Raw genomic sequence first — 18,058 nt, forward strand, 5'->3', positions numbered from 1 at the left:
ATCTCCTAAAGCTATTTTCCCTTTCTCTATAGGTCTACCCTAATGTATTCTGACTTTGGGACAGATAACCTGTTGTTACCAGCAACCAAGAAGCTATTCATGCAGACATTTTCAGAAGCTTGTTGCAAAAGACTTTCTAGTTATGGAAATTCATGTTCCTCAGGAGTCTGCACCTCTGCAGTTCTATGGAAATAATTTAAGCATGAATGGCAATAGGGCTATGGGTTTATTTAAATAAAAGATCTGTGAGGGTGGTTTCTTTTGCTTTTAAATAAAACAGAAGTTAATATGAAATTCATGGGATCACCATAAGTCAACAGCGGATTTGAAGGCTAATATACACATAGATATGAATATTAAAAGAGAGAGAGAGAGAGTAAATGACCAATATGTTTGCCCTTTCCTCCCTTTATAGCAAGAATTGGCACCTACACAGGGCTGGGTGCCATCCCCCACTGTACCCCCCACAGGTTGCACCCATCCAGTAGGGCTCTCAAATACAGTGGGTCCTCTGGATCTGCAAATTCCACCAACTATGACTCAGTGTCACACCGTTCAATAATATGGGACTTGAACACTCACATTTTTCCGTATCTATGTGGGGTCCTGGAACCAAACCTCTGTGGATACAGTGAGCCCACTTTACTTCCTTGTTTGGCCATATATCAGCCAAAGCAGCAAATATATTGGTCATTCTCTCTCTCTCTCTCTCTCTTTGTTAATATTTGTATCTATGTGTATATTAGCCTTCAAATCAGCTGTTGACTTGCAATGTCCCTTCTTGTCACCATTTGTGCTGGTATATAGCTGAAAAAACTGCACCAAAAATACCATTTGGGGACTATTTGGAGGGTTTACAAGGACTGGTGGTGGATTCTGGGGGGCAAAAAAGTGGGGTTTATAGTTAAATACCAGTCATAAAATCATAGAATCATAGAGTTGAAAGAGACTGGCCATCCATAGTCCAACCCCCCGCCATGCAGGAATTTACAATCAAAGCACTATCCAGCCTTGGTTTAAAACCTCCAAAGGAGGAGATGCCACCACTCTCTGAGGGAGTGTGTTCCACTGTCTCCTTTGTTTCCTCTTGTGGTTCCTCACTTTCTGTTACTACAGGCACATGTCCATTGACTGGTTTATCTCACCTGTCTGTTCTGCAAGCAGTAGGGCCTCCTGGCCTGTCTAATGCCCTGCCATAGCCATTCTGACTGCTACTGGTCAGCATAGCTTTTCATCTTGTCTCTTGACTCAGATGATCAGTAAGATTTCCTCATCATCAAACCACATTTTTTCAATCCCACCTTTCTGTTCTCCATTTTCAGCCATCATTTAAAAAAAGAAAATCCTCCTCTCAACCATTCATCCCTCCTAGCAGCCATGGCCTTGCTCATTCTATGCCACATATGCTCTTTGGTGTCAAGATTTCAAACAGGAGCCTACAACATACGCTTTCAAAAGTTGGCTCAGTTTAATTTGTAATTTCTATTTTTTCATGAAGCACTTAAAGAGCATATGATGCAGGTATGGCAAGCATCTTTGAGCCGGTAAACAGGATATACAAGAAAGCATTTCCTTTCCAGAAATTCATGCTGTGTATGGAACAACAATGGCATGGTTTTATTTTCAAGTTAAGCAGCATGCACATTAGGCAGCAAACCACTTTGTTGTGAACAGGTTTGTTCACTGGCATTGTTTCTTCAGCATTAAAAGTTCAAACATCCAGTTCTTATAAGGAAAGGAAGGAAAATAAACAGGAAAAAAGTAACATCCTGTGTTATAAATATTTATAGCTTCTCCTTCGGTTAGGGCCTTGGTTAATTTCTCTGTTCCCTCTTTGTATATAGACTCAACAGCTAATATTCTGAGGAAATCTGAGACACAGAAGTGTTTTTGGAAAAGTAGGTGGTGATTGAGGCAGTGGTTTCCAGTGTACCAAGCACCTGTCCTGGAGCGGGGAGAGTCAGTGGCTTTTAAGAGACATGAGTATAGTCATGGATCATTGACCAAATAGATTTTGCTGCAGATTTGTGTTTTTGTGTGTGACTGTTATGGCCACCTGTTATATCATGCCCATACCTCCATCCAGAATAGATTTGAAATGTGTGGTTCTCCCCCCCCCCCCCAATCCATCATCTTGTTTTTTTAACAAAATGTAAATGATCCCCTTTAAAAGACCTGTACCTGAAGAAGTGGCTATAGTCCATGAAAGATCATGCTGTGTAATCATTCTGTTTGCTCTTAACAACACAGATGCAGAACTCTTTTGTTGCTTTTCCTTATGTATGAAACATTTTACTTGTTTGCTAGCTTGAACCCTGATAGATATTACTAAAAGTAATATTCAGAGAGGCTTACAAGTACCAACCGCCCAAAGTATATCAATATCAAACAACAGTAAGAAGGACCAAGAGATGACAGATTATTTTAAAACTTTAAATGTGAGAGGAGGGATAAATAACATATTATTTAATATGCCAAGAAAGGCATTCTGCAAGAAGGAATTAAAGCAGGACTTCTGTGGACTGTATGAATCTCTTCCCTCAGTTCATGTACTTTTAGGGCTGGATCCACTGAGGGTGAGAGATGGGGCCTGCATGCTGGTCTCCCTTACTTTGAAGATTCCCTTAAGCGAAGTTGGAGGTCTAGACATTTAAGAGGAAGCTGAGCTCAGGAACTACCCATTGCCAATGGCACAGAGACATGGACTGACACCCATGTGGATCCCATATACTGTCATGCTGTAGTTTCTCAGCAGGCAAGCTGGATGTTGCAGCCATCATTCAGCAGTTGGGTTGGCCAATGTTTGGATCCTTAGCCTGTGTGGTGCCAAGGTTCTAATAGTTATAGCCAGTGAGATGGTTGTTATTTTGACTCTAATAAAATCGTCTGTGTCATTTATGTTCTTAGTTTACCAAATTTAGTCTCATGCCCTTCTTCTGTCACCACTACCTGTTAATTAAAGCAGGGGGGATAAAATAGAGTGGAGGGATAAAACAACCTAACATATAATATTCTCTCTCAGGGAAAGGCATTCTGCAAACCAGAATTAAGTGGTCCTGTGCCTCCTTGTCATCCTCTTAAGGTCACCCAGCAGTGAGCACCCAAAAGAGTGTACCTGAAACAGAACTTAAATTTTGGGCAGGTCAGTATAAGAGACGAATTGGACATATAAAAATGCACTGGAATCCAATGCAGTTCTGTTAAAATTGCTGTTATATATTCAAAATTACAGATTACATTTAATTTCCAACTGTTGTTCTTCTTGTGTACCTTCCCGACATTTCTGACTTATTCTGACTGTAAGGTAAACCTATCACAAGATTTTTGGGGGCTGAGAATGTGTGAGAAGATTTACTGTCCAAGTACAGTATAATACATATTGAATGCAGCCAAATATCTAGCAACTATCTTCTGGACCAGTTAATGTTTCTGCACTATTTTCAACGGCAGCCTCATGTAAAACACTTTATTACAGTAATCTGGTAAAATAAGTTAAAAATGTAACAAGGTTTTCTTCTCAGAATAAGGATATGTTTCCTCTTATCTCTGTTAATTGTGTACACTTTTCATATTTTCAGTATGGAATCAGGACTGTTGTTCCACAGGAACAGTGTCTCAACATGTATAGAACAAAGTCAGTACTTTCAATGCAAACTTAGGGGTGCTGTAAGTCAAAAATCACTTGAAGGCACACAACAACAAATGAGAAGGAATTTTAGCAAAATAGCTACAGAATGAACTGAAAGAGTATGGAAAATACTCTATTCCTACTCCCAGCCCAGCTAGAGGTATCCTGGTTTCTAAAATGTTGTATTCAGCAATTGTGAACAAGAAACAAAAAGCTATAAACCTGATCACAGTATACAAGTGATGAACAGCAGGAGGTTAGAACAGGCAGTAGATGCCAGGAAGTAAACAACAGGAAACTTATGGAGAGGTGACAAAAGTAAAAGGTTGGAGACCTTTATCTTAAAAAGCAATCCTTTTCTTATTCATGATATTCTTGCAGACTAGGTTCTTCCTGGTTTTCTTACCTGTATTTCCTAATAGGTGAAGTAATTTCTGGGGGGCGGGGGGAATAGGTGTGTTTTTTAAAAAAGAAAGCAAAACAAAAACAAAACCACATGCTCCTCACTGCATGGAAGTTGGATGAATGCTACTAAGAGGATGTAATTGTAAATGTTACTATTTTAGTCTATGGAACAGGTCTGTAGCATGTGCTCACTAAATGTACAAGGCTGGAGTTGGTTCCTTGTTTCCATTCAGCACTGAGGTACATGCATGCCCTGAATGAGCAATGGGAGTTGACATACCTTGATATACCTAATTAAACTTTTGGGCCACAACAAATTATGACAGAAAGACAGACCCCTTCAGGATTTGTGAAGTATCCCTCATTTAATGGTTTGCTGCTGTTGACAGGAGATAGAGGAATTAGTAAAAAGCAGTGGGAGGAGGAAGGGCTAGAACCTTCCTCCACCCAGAATATAACATGATTTCTTCCCTTTCAAGCCATATGCTCCCCTCTCCCTTGTGAAATTTCATAAGCATTTGGTGGTACTAGATCATGTAGGTAACCTTCCCCTTTCAAAATCCTTGATTGGAAAACTGTATTGAGGACAGATCCTGTATAGTGTAGCCAAGCCTAAGTTCCTGCACATCACTGTGCTTCCATCAAGATTATTCTGCATCGTGAAGCTTATCTGTTGTACTACTAATGGCAGAATATGGCTGTTCTTTTGGAAGCCAGGATTACTAGATACCTATGTTACTTGATTTGCATTGGCAGCAAGAAAACCCAAGTCTGAGTAATTTTTTGTTATGTTATCTATGTTTTTTGTTACATTATCTGTGTTTTAGAGAGATGCAGTGGCTTAGTGATTAACATGCCAATTCTGATGATCAGAAGATAGGAAGGTTGGCAGTTCGAGGCCCAGGTGCTACATGATGGAGTAAGCTCCTGTCACTAGTCCCAGCTTCTGCCAGCCTAGCAGTTTGAAAGCAAACAAATGAAAGTTGATAAATAGGTACCACTTCTCAGTGGGAAGGTAACAGCATTCAGTGCAGTCATGCTGCCACATGACTGCACTCCTCGGTCCGAGCAGTCCTTGCACAACTCTGGCTCTTCAGCTTAGAAACGGAGATGAGCACCACTCCCTACAATCAGTTATGACTAGACATTCATGTCAAGGGACTACCTTTACCTTTATCTGTGTTTTAATCTTTTCATTTATGTTGCCCATTCATTTTATGAAGTACATACTGGGGGTTCATTTATTTATTTATTTATTTATTTATTTATTTATTTATTTGGGGGGGGGGGGAGATATTATGGCCCTAGCTTTATATATTAGGAACTCTGATTGTTTCAGTTTGCTTACAGAACACACACTGTGTTTTATATGGTATTGTTTTGGTTAATTCTAGCCATCTTAACAACACAGGAAGGAAAGGCAGGAATAACCAGAAGATGACTATGTGGTTGTTCCAATGGTAAGATTTCAAATTATGGGCAAAGTATCAGTATTGGAAACTTAAAAGCTAATCAGTGGACATATCTTGTTGGGGACAGTTGCAAATTAGTTTATCAACCATGGTTGCAAAAGATGGATGTTAAATAGCTGTAAGTAAATTTGAAACTGATTACTGTGATATAGGCAATTTATAATCCTATGTATGATGCTACAGTGGATCCTTGTTATACGGTGGGGTTTGGTTCCAAGATCCCCCGTGTATAACAAAATCCGTGTATGCTCAAGTCCCATTAAGTATAATGACATAGCAAAATGGTGTCCCTAATAAAAAATGGAACATCAAGGTAAATTTATACTTTTTTGGAACATTTTCAAACCGTGTATGCTTAAATCTGTGTATAAAAAATCCGTGTATAAGAAGGGCCGACTGTATAACCAAATGCTAGTTTCTGCAAAATGTCCATTGTTATGTGTTCCCAAGTGATTGCTTCACAAAGTGCTATGGCAGTACTAGCATTTATTTCCAATAGCTTAACTGAATATAACTCAAAAGTGATGACAGGAATTATAAAAATTTAGCTACAAAATACTTTCCTTTTTCACTTGACATCAGACATCCCTCTTATGTTTTTGCAGCCCTGTGATTAGTTTAGCATAAATCACTTGTTAAAAGAAAAGATTAACCCAATGTCCTGATTAAGAGTTCAAGGAGTACTGGCAACAATCTGAAGGTGTTCACAGCCATATCCTTTTGTTCATTATCTGGGGTCATACTGAGGACACTGGGAGCTTATCAGGAACTGGAATGCTACCCAACTCTGTCTAGTAAAGGCACTCACCATGCCATTATTTGCACAGTCTAGCACTGAAAAAGCAGAAACTACAGTACTGGTCTAGGTTGTTTTTTTTAAAAAAATTGTTGCTTTCAATTTTCTTCCATAGCCCTCTGATGACAGAATAAAGGGAGGCAGTATGTGGCCGGGAGGGGGTGGGTGGGTTGGTGTAAAACCACCATTTAATCCTGACCCTTAGTCTAAAGCAAAGATATCTCACATCTAGATTTATCAGACTTTGCAAGATGAAACTCCATAATTCAAAAACAGCTGAAGAAGAATTTCCCTGACATTATTTACATTAATTCACTCTGGCTATGGTGAAAGCAGATTAAAAGATAAGGAAGGTAATAAGTAATTTACATTCTCAGCATTACCTTAAAAATGTAGTTACTCTATCAGCCCTTCCAAAAGAAAAATAAATTCACATCCGTCTTTGAAACTCAACCAACCTTCAGAAATCTAGTCTTGCTCCAAAGACTTTAGTTGGTATATATCCACACTACAAAATTAAAGCAGTTTGACACCACTTTAACTGCCATGACTATCCTATAGAATCCTGGGATTTATAGTTTGCTGATGTATTCAGTCTGATTTGTCATAGAGTTCTGATGCCTCACCTCACTACAAATCTCAGGATTCTGTGGGACAGAGACATGTCGGTTAAAGTGGTATCAAACTGATTTAATTCTGCAGTAGGTAACTAAACTAATGGATATGTTTTTCATAACTATATCGGACATTTAATATAAATGTTTAGCCTTACTAATTGTTCAGTTCTTGTTAGCTCTTTTTCCTATGATAAAGGAAGAAGTTTTCTTTGAGAGTGCAAAATATGGCTTATTGCCCATATAGATATCTACTCAAGATCAGTTTCCGATGTGTTTAATGGAATTTACTATTTGTGAAGTGTGCATAGGATTACAATCAGGGAAGCATTTCTTGGAAAATATCCCCAACCCACATAGGAAACACTGTCCCATTCTAAATATTGGTAACATCCCCTGGAACAGAGTTCAAATGTGGTTTTTCCTAATGTGATTTTCCTCTCAGTACTTGGGTTTTTTTTATTACACATATTTTATCCAGTGCCAATTCAGTCAGTAGCAGACTAATGCAAATAATATATTTTTAGGCTTTCTGCCATCACAAATGTTGACATACCCTACACTGTTGACCAAACTTGTAACTTTGAAAGAAAATGTGTATAGAAATTGTGCCAGGAATAAGGTGCCTGAAACAAAGTGGTCTGGTTTTATTTTAGTCGTTATAGACTGGTAGTTTATACGGAAAACAAAGACTGTATACTGTGCAGCTTTAAGAATGTCCTTTTATACTATTAAGTGCAAGATAAGTTGTTTTCCAGACAATATCCTTCTTATTGCTCTACTCCTATGGAAATAATATTACACCAGCCTCCTCGCCCAACAGCCAAACTTTTATGTATTCTTGAATATTTATTTATTTATATATTTATATATTTATTTATTTTAGTTTTGGGTGAAGCCCATCAGATACTGGGGCTGCTTCTCTTGTTTCTCCATTTTTATTTGTAATGTCTATTTCCAATCAGAGTTTTGTATGTGTTGGATTACATCCCTTCATTCCTGACCACTAGACAAGGCCTGTAGGCCACATGTTCCTTATTCCTGCTTTATAGTACACACATCTGGATATTTGGCATAGCATAATGCACATAGAGGGCCAACGTGGTGCAATGGTTTGGGCATTGGACTAGGGAACTGGGATACCAGGGTTCAAATCCCAGATAGGCCATGGAAACCCACTGGGTGACCTTGGACAAGTCACACTCTCTTAGCCACAGAGGATGGCAGTGGCAAACCCCCTTTGAAGAATCTTGCCAAGAATACCCTATGATAGGTTTGTCTTAGGGTTGCTGTAAGTTGGAAACGACTTGAAGGCACACAACAACAACAAATGCACATGCAGTGGACATACAACACTGTGTGCACTCTTTTGTATAGGGGCCCCAACCTCATGTTCACAACACATCTTGACTAGACAAACCTAGTTGGATTTAACTTGATATGTTACAGCCGTGGTCCCCAAACATTTTGGGGCTAGCACCCCTTTTCTTCTTGGGCAACAATTCTAGCGCCCCACCCCCAGGCATATTTTTTGATATTAGGTCTACTGTTCTACTGCAAAAACAAAACAACCAATCTCAGTCACTGTTCCCTTTGCACCCAGTTGTCTTTGGAGCAGCAACCAAACAGCTGTCTGAGAAGCTTCTTGCTTGTGCCCATCTTGCAGTAAAAGATGGCACAGGTGAGAGTCTTTTTGGTCACTGTTTGACTGGCTGCTCAGTTGCTACTCCCTTTGCACCCTGTCATCCTGGGAACAGCAACTGAACAGCTGGCTAAGCAGTGACCAAGAAGTCTCTCACCCATGCTAGCCTTGCAGCAAAGGCCAATGCAGATAAGAGGCCTCTTGGTTTCTGCTCAGCCAGCTTCTCAGCTGCTGCTCCCAGGGTGACCAGGTGCAAGAGAGAAACTTCTCCCCAGAGAGGAGGAACTCTCAATCCTTCACAAGGGCAGAGAAAGGTGCAGCTGGTGCATATGTAGGGGTTTACAGAGGATACATGCTCTGGACTGGAGACTGGTGTGGACTGAGAAAGGGAGATATGTGTTAACTACAGGAGCCGCTCCAAGACAAAGGACTCTTTCCAGTAATTGAGCGCAGTTATTCCTTCCTCAGAGACATCATCATCATTTGTATTTATACTCCACTCTTTAGAAATGCTCTCAGAGCAGAATACATGTCTTCCCCACACAGCTTCACGTGTCCACTGTCCCACAATTTCCCCCCCTGCTACCTCTTCTCTCAACAGTGCAAATCCAACCTGCTAGCCAAGTCCCAGCAAAGCTCACAAAGCTTAAGCAGGGCCCCAAATTTGAAAGCTCCTTTTTGTCACCACTTCTCCCTCACTATCATTTGTGCTCTAACTCTTTGCACCAGTCTGTCCCAAAATGGTGCTGCTCCAAGCCACAGAAGTGATGCCCTGTGCCCAAGCTTCACGAGAGTTTCCCAATTGCCACTACTAGAGAAAGATGCCAGTAAGGGAGTGAGCTCACATGGGCAGGCAAAGAGCAGAAGACACCAACTACCACACAAGATGATCAGCGAGGCTGTGTGGTGGTTTTTTGAGGACCCTGAAATGAAGTTTCATGCAATTCTTATCCCCACAATGGTCCTAAAGGTCGCTGGTTCCCTTTGTCCTTGCACACCAATACTTTGACTGAAGACCCCCTCCCCCTTTCCACTTCACTGCCCTCCTACTCCCCCACTATTCCTTCACCACCTCCCGGGACCTTCCACCCCCACCCCCCAGAGGGGGCATACGTCCCATTTTGGGAATCACTGTGTTACAGGTTTATCTAATTTCAGTATAATACAGTATAATGATTCGTGTAATTGAATCATTTGTGAGATTTTTGTGCAGATGATTTATTTTTATCCATGTTCAAAGATATGCTGTTTTGAATATTACTTCATTTATATTTAAATTGATTTGGGTTTTTACTCATCAGTGGTATTTGTGGACTAAGTTCAACATTAGGTTTGCCTAGAGTAGACCCATTGAAATAAATGGGACTTGCTAATAACAAATTACATTGATTTCAGTTATCTCCTATAGATAGGAGTCAGCGTGGCATAGTGGTTTGAGTGTTGGACTGTGACTCTAGAGACCAGGGTTCAAATCCTGGTTCAGCCATGAAAACCCACTGGGTGACCTTGGGTAAGTCACACCCTCTCAGCCTCAGAGGATGGTAATGGAGAAGAAACTTGTCATGAAAACCTCATGATAGGTTAATCTTAGGGTCGCCATAAGTCAGAAATGACCTGAAGGCACACAGCAACAACAACAGCAGATAGATGTTACTGTGGATTTAACCCTTTGTTTTTTAAAATCAGTGAAAAAGCTGCATAAGGTTAATAGTGTTTATAGTAATATTTCTCTTCTTTTAGTCATTGTTGCATAAAATAAATTCCATTTTGTTTATGGCAGTTTCAAGTGGTTGGCTTTGCTCAGCATTGTATATTCACAAAGTACAACTCAAACTGGCACCATGCTGTAAAATACTGTTATGCCCTGTGAATACATTTATGTACTACAGTATCTTTCATGACTGGACTGCTGGGAGAATCTTGTTTAAAATACATGAGTTATGATTGTCATGCTTTCTAACTCAGATTTTCTTCAGGACATTGTGTATAAGGTGGTTTTCAGTCCAGCCCTATAATTGTACTTAGTAAGTCCCCAGATTTCAGTGGGGCTTATTCCCAAATAAATGCACATAAGACCGCAGTCTTTAAATGTTCTCACTTTGTAGGTCACTATAAGGTTTGGCTATGATGAATGACCAAAAGAATATCTTGACACTGTGAGTACAGTGGATGCATGGCTGCAGGGTACATTAGTGACTGTTAACATACAATACACCCTCGGGAATATTTTTCTGAAGGCTTGTTTTTCAGTTTTTTATACAGTCCCTTCAGAAATTATGTGTTTTCCTCAAATACAAGCGCTCCCTCCCTCCCTCCCTCCCTCATACACACTTGCTTTATGGATGAAACTAATTATCTTCTTAAAAATAACCTATTCAGACAAAAAACCCACAGACAAATACCTCAGTCTGTTGCACCTGTTTCAGTCAACGTTGTTGTTTTCTAGTACTTATTATTCAGGTCATTGCCTCCGTCAGTCTAAAGACAATAGGGGAAATTTGGCCGATTGCTTTTTGTTTGTTTCTTAAGAAAATTGAATTGATTTCTCCTTTTATTCTTTGGAATGAGGTAAGGAGCCTTTGGGTGGTCTTGTTGGATGAACTGCAAAGGAAGCTAATCAGTATTGTGATATAGAATTAACTTATTCTGACAGGCCAATCCTTTTCTGAAGTTAGAGGAATTCCCATTCCTTCAGCAAGCTATTCTGTTATTTTTGTTCTTGTACATGAGCTGTAGTGTGAATAGCCAATATCTGTACCCTAGCCATTTATAAAAGGGTAAAGGCTCCATCCTGTGGACTGCAGGGCATAGATGTTTTCAAACAATCATGACTTAAAAAGCTAAGATGTGAACCAGATACAAGCACAGAACCCTCTTTGCACCTCCTGGCATATCATGCTATGATTAAAACATTCACCAGTCCTAGGCCATTTGCTGCTCCTTCCGTAGCAACCTGCAATTAAACTAGGAACCCCCTAATTAAATGTAGTTTTCCATTTCATTAAAACTGGGAAACGGTAGCTATTTTTTGTTACTTCTAAAAACCCAGATCTTAGACCATGGTCTCAAGTTGGTTTTAATTCATACTTTTTCCAGACCTGTAACCAGATTTTCTTGCTTTGGTCAAAACAGAAAATGCACTTCATTCAAGACTTTTTGGTTTAATTGTGGCATACCATGAAGAGAGGGTGAGAACATGGACAAAAAGTTAATTCATATCCCAGCTTATGAAGCCATATAAGATTATCTGAACAAGTTCATAGTGCTTAATTATTGTTTGGGAACAAAACAGGGATAATTTCAGATGTATTTTTAAATGTCAACATTTTGATTTTGTTACCAGAAACTATTTACCTCTTTTTGAAAGAGATAATCTATTGTTGTTAAGGAGAGAATAGATATGCACAGGAAGGAGGTTCATCATGCTCTAGACTGCTAAGTGATACAGTTACAGAGCAAGAACATTCTGAAAACTGAAACAGTTGTCTGATGTGGTCTGGCAAATAAGACTTTTCACTTGTCATAAAAGATTGGATACCAGCCAGAATATACATTTCATTCATTGAATTTTATGCAGTCAGCATTGGACTTTGCTGAAGAACAGCATTTATGAGGTTACTTTAAGTTATATACAACTTTAATACAGAAAAGTACAAAAACATGCCAAAAAGTAGCTTTCTAGAAAATGTGTATACATTTAGAAGAAAATCAGAATAATATATAAGTAGAGATAAACATCACTCTAGCAATACCAGAGTGCAGATTTTGTCACCTTCCACCATTATTAGGGCAAAACGTAGTATATAGGCCTGCAGATAGGGTTTAGTTCTGTTCAAAGAACCAAGAGATGAATGACATCACTTTGATGTTTCTGCAGAAGAATGTTGGTTTCTCAAGGAAGATGGCATATTGCCAGTCCAGTTGGAAATAAAAATCTTATTTCAACCAACGTGCAGTTGCTTTCCAGTCATAGCAAAGTGTGTAATGTAACCTTTTCAATAAAAATTGGGTTCAGACCTTTCTTTTAAATGTCATATATTTAATAAATTTGCTTTTCGGACCTTGTTCTAATTTTACACTCTAGACACTACATGAAGTAGCTGCACTAGTTTTTGTTGTTGCTGTGTGTCTTCAAGTCATTTCTGATTTATGGCAACCCCAAGGTGAACCAATCATAGGGTTTTCTTGGCAAGTCTCTTCAGAGGGGGTTTACCTTTGCCATCCTCTGAGACTGAAAGTTTTGTATTAGTAGCCAATTGGCAGGTGTGTGCTCAATTTACTGGTTGATGTTGTTTGCCTTCAAGTTGTTTCTGGCTTATAGTGACTGTAATCAACCCTATCATGGGGTTTTCTGGAGCTGAGAGTGTGTGACTTGCCCAACGTCACCCAGTGAGTTTCCATAGCCAGGCAGGTAATCAAACCTTGATTTCTAGAGTCCTAGTCCAATGTCTGCCTGAGTAAACACTAATTCTGCCAGTTTCTTGAACATGGCCATATCATCCAGCCCAAAACTTGATAAGTTGCGTATGTATGCTTTTTGAAAAAAATGGGGAGCAAAGATGACAGAATATTTTAGGGTACCTGGCTAGTATCCACATTGGAGAAAATAGGATTATCCTAAACTGAGGTTTTTGGCATCATAATTTGTGGCAAAGAGCCCCTTTTTGTTCTCATTGCCTCTGTCAAGCTTAGATGACATGGTATTCTGCTGATAACGTGTGAATTCACATCATTATTTAATTTGAGTGCCTTTTAGATATTCTTCTAACTGTGTAAGATTCAATGGCATTACCTTTCCTAGTGGTGGGATTGTGTACTTCTTTGAGGCAAGATGTTCTGCTGATATCATCAGTATGGCTGGTAGGGTCTCCCATGTCAGATAAGATTTTATTGAGGAGCTGTGGACTAAATGGCCAAACAGCTACTGGGCAGCAGCAGTAGGAAGGGGATGACACTGGTGAAGATCTCTCAGAGACAATGACAGTGGCAGCATAGCTAACATTTGTTAGTGCTGAAAGAGCCATGGTAACCCTCTTTTGATTGTCTGAATGAAAAGCAATCCAAAATAAAACCAGAGATCATGCCAGAAGATACAACAAAGTCAAGGAACAAAATGCAATGGCAGGTTTACAGTTAATTACATAACTTTAAATTAGACAAAAGACATTAAAATAGTTCAGGATTTTCCATACCTTGGCTCAGTCATTAATTGCAATGTAGACTGCAGTCAAGAAGATTAGACCTTTGAAAGGCAGCAATGAAGGAACTAGAGAAGATCCTCAAATATAAAGATATATCATTTAATATAGTTAGGATTTTCCATGGCAGCATTTTCCCCATTTCTATGTATAATTGTGAAATCTGGACAGAGAAGAAAGATCAACTCATTTGAAATCTGATACTGGAGAAGAGTTCTACAGATACTATGGACTGCTAAAGAGACAAATAAATGATTCCTAAAGCAAATCAAGCCCAAACTCTCCCTAGAAACCAAGATGACTAAACTGATGCTGTTGTACTTTAAACATATCATGAGAAGTCATGACTGATTAGAAAAAAGAATAATGCTTGATAAGGTGGAAAGCAGTATGAAAGAGGAAAGCTGCATTCCAGATGGATGGACTCAATCAAGGAAGCCACGGCCCTGAGTCTCCAAGACCTGAGCAGGGCTATTGATGATAGGATAACTTGAAGGATTCTCATTCATAAGGTTACCATAAGTTGAAGTTGACTTAACTGCAGTTAACAACATGAGATCTGATGAGCTGTTTAAAACCTCCAAAGGAGGAGACTCTGCCATACTCTGAGGCAGCATATTCCACTGCTGAACAGCTCTTATTGTCAAGACATCCTTCGTAATGTTTAGGTGGAATCATTTTTCCTGTAGTTTGAATCCATTGCTCCATGTCCTAGTCTCTAAAAACAAGCAGAAAACAAGCTTGCTCCAGACTGAGCCTTGCCTTGGAGTACGGATTCTGCATGAAAAAGCAAAGCAGTTGGGTCCTATTTATGTGGCTGGATCATGTCATTTCCAGATTGATCATTTGCAGGACAGGGCCTAGCATCTTGGATAGTTCTTTCAAAGTCAGGATTAAATCCCAAAGTTCATTCACTGGTATGGAAGCCACAAGACACCACTGGCAGCTAAGTGATACTAGACCTAGGTAATGGGATTTAATTATGTTTTGCCTATAAATAAATCCTTTAGATAGATATCTGTATTACAGAGGTTGGGAGGCGTGCAGATGCCTCTGCATTCTTGATATGTAAGAACAACAAGAAATTGCAAGCTTTCATGAAAAATAAGAAATAATCTGAGCATCTGTATTTTTGGATATTAAACTCATATCATAGCATTGCCATGATTACGGGCATAAAATGGTGTTTACTTTCCTGCCTTGAGGCTAAATATGTTTCCTTGGATATAAGCACAATTTTGCTTTAGAAGAGGGAAATACATTGTAATATCGTATATAATAATAAAAAGATGAACATCTATAACTGTGTATTTTAGTCTGCAAGCCCTCTGATTATATGTTTCTTAATGAGATAAAAGACTCTGTGCTTTAATGAGTAGGACCATCTCTAATGAGTCCCAACATGTGCATACTGGTCCAGGTCCTACTGCTGTCTACATCACTTTCCTTCTCCCCCCTCCCCCCCAAAGCCATCTGCAGGATCCTGAGCTTCTGTCCTGAGGTTGAAGCCTAGCTGCACTACGGACTGGCAGAAATTATCTGTCCCTATCACTGATTGAAGAAACAGAAAAGAAAACATGGGAGAAAAAAGGCAAAAGAGTCTCAACCAAGTATTGCCCCAATAGATCCCAAAGGAATGTAGTACAGTTGGTCCTCTGTATCCATGGATTTTTTTTAATCCACAGGTTCAACCATCCACAGATTGAAAATATTCTAAAAATATATAAATTCAAAGAAGCATGCCTTTATTTTGCCATTTTTTTTTACAAGAAACACCATTGTTCTGTGCCATTGTATTTAATGAGACTTGAGCATCCATAGATTTTGATATCCATGTGGGGTTCTGGAACCAAACCCCAGTGGATAGCAGGGGCCCACTGTATTTCAAAAGAAAAAAAAAGATCCCCTAAACCTGCTTTTCTTTGTAGTGTGTTCTTTGCTGTTCATTTGTACGAATCTTCCAATGTTTGGGGAGAATATATGAAATGTACCTTGTATTTGTGGCAGATCAATAGTTGGCATGCTAAGTAAGACGTTGGGCCCTTTCAGGATTACCAGAACAGGTTAAGGCCTAAATAACCTAAAGGCACCACATCCTATGTGATCTTGGAAGCTAAGCAGCTTCAGTCCTGGTTAGTACTTGGTTGGCAGACTGCCAACAAATACCAGGTGCTGTAGGCTGCATTTCACAGGAAGGAACTGGCAGAACCACCTCTGAAGATTCCTTGCCTAAGAAAATGCTATGAAATTCATGTGGTTGCCATAAATCAATAGGTGAAGGCACACATACACACACAAGAGCAGGTTGCTTGGGAAGAGTGAGAGGAGGAGAAATTAAGATAGTCAGTAGCAGGATATGACTGTAAAATATCCTGGAACATCTTATTGGTGTCAACATGGATTCTACAGTTTCAGGATAAAAACCCTCAGATGGCCCTTGAATCTGAATTATGGAAGCAGTTATCAATATATTTATTAAATAGGTTATTATATTCTGGAGGCATTAAAGCAGAGGAAATATATAACCAGGTGAGCTTTATTAGCCTGGTGTATTGTAATGCCACTCTAGCCTGCACACTTGAGACTTAAGGGTCTTCTGACTGCAGTGCAGTATGATTGATGAGAAGCTTCTTGCTACCAAGGGAGAATTGTGACACAACAGCATTGGCATGCTAAGTAAGAAACAGCTGGTGGATGAGACGCCATCGAGAGGAGATTTATAGTGAAAGCTCAAAGATTTTTTTTTTCTGTGTTCAGTATTCCAGTGATGCTGCAGTGGCGTAAAAAATAAATGTACCTTTAAAAAGGCTGAGCCAAGTAGCTGCTGCTGAAGACAAAAGGAGCTGAATGTACCTTTGCTGAAGATGAGGGTGCAGCCTGGTTTTTTTGTTTTGTTTTGTTTTGTAATGTTACCTGGATCCACAAATGAATAAATCAATTTATTTAAACAAGCCTTTTAACCATTTTTATGCCATATTTTAGTGTACTAATGGATTTCAGCTTTATTTGTGGAGAAAATTAATATGTATCTGAGTTTTGGTTCTCCTGTCTCTAGCTGTGCTGGAAATAATACTGCTGACCAATAATAATGAAGCCACTGCTGCTCTGACTTTTTTTTTAATATGAAGAATTGTTAACTTGAATATGCTAATATGTGGAAGATTGTAGTAAGATCACCTTTGTTTTCACAGGGGTTTTTCTAGACAAGCTATAGTTACGAGGTGCATAAACAAACTTCAAAATCATGGCTGAAAAAGAGAGGTGAACAGGCTTTGAATGTACTTGAAATATGATTGTTGGTGGGTTTATTTACATCTCCTGGAAGATTTGGACTTTTGGGTCAATTTCATTTATACCACTTGGAAGATTTTGGATTTTCTATTCGATCTTGCCTTTTACATGTGCTGCCCAAGATCCCGTCAATGTCGGATGGAGATTAGGAAGGCAAGGGTAATAGTAAACTAAAAATTATTTACTGTTGTTGCTTTTTTGTCTCTTTTGTCATAATTTTGTGTACATTTTTTCTAGTCTGCAGCAACAGAACATTAGATTTTATAAGGATTTTGGCACACAAGGGATTAAATACTATATGAGATGTTATTCCATTTCTCTGTCTTCCTAGGTGCTTATTACACTTTAATGTGTCGTTTCATTTAAATATATATTGAATTTTGTGTCATATATATAATATAATACCTTTGAGAGAGGTATATATGATCAGATGTGCAAATGACCTTTCTAGATATAGTACTGTAATTTTTAGCTGTTTAATTTTGTGCCTCTTGGGATATATGATCTATTGAATGCAGAAATGTATAATGATTTGTCTATAAAAAGGGAGAAAAATTTGAAGCCAAATATTTCTGTTTTTAAACTGCATCTATGCCCTTCAGTGGCAAGGTCATCATGACAAGCATAGCTGCTGGACCTTTTACATTATTACAGCTGGTCAGAATTTTTCAGATAATTGATTAGATGTAGGTGTAAAGATGTCTGGCTAAAAGTACAGTCCTGATCATAGTTACTTGGAACCCACTGAACATGAAGAGCAAACAATAGGATTCCACTCTATCAGTCTGTGAGAGAGAAGCTTCATACATATGCTGTGCCTCTTTTCTCCCCTTCCATAACATCTTTCCTGTAAACTTCAGATGTCTGATAGAGCTATGTATTGTATACTCAGCAAAAACGAAACAAAACAAAACATGATTGTCAGCATGAGAATTGGTTGTGTTCATTTATTGCTGTCTGAATCACTCTATTGCCAAAATAAAGTGGGTTTTGCTTACTTGGAGGACTTACC

General features: G+C 39.0%; 1 protein-coding gene across 3 annotated transcripts in view; it reads left to right on the forward strand.

Moving 5' to 3' along the window:
- The window catches only part of ARHGEF3 (Rho guanine nucleotide exchange factor 3), a 47,832-nt gene that overhangs the window by 4,878 nt on the left and 24,896 nt on the right, over positions 1-18,058 (forward strand). For 2 of the 3 annotated variants that reach the window (XM_089522308.1, XM_089522319.1), the window contains exon 1: positions 16,791-17,205. The exons of the other annotated variant lie outside the window; for it this stretch is intronic. In XM_089522308.1, coding sequence (XP_089378434.1) covers positions 17,032-17,205 — 174 coding nt within the window. In that variant the 5' untranslated portion in view covers positions 16,791-17,031. Of the gene's footprint in view, positions 1-16,790; positions 17,206-18,058 lie in introns of those variants that run through there. 3 annotated transcript variants of the gene reach the window in all.

This window comes from Sceloporus occidentalis, unplaced genomic scaffold (assembly GCF_023333645.1).
Source record: "Sceloporus occidentalis isolate IW3139 unplaced genomic scaffold, rSceOcc1.0.p SCAF_1, whole genome shotgun sequence".
Lineage (NCBI taxonomy): Eukaryota > Metazoa > Chordata > Lepidosauria > Squamata > Phrynosomatidae > Sceloporus > Sceloporus occidentalis.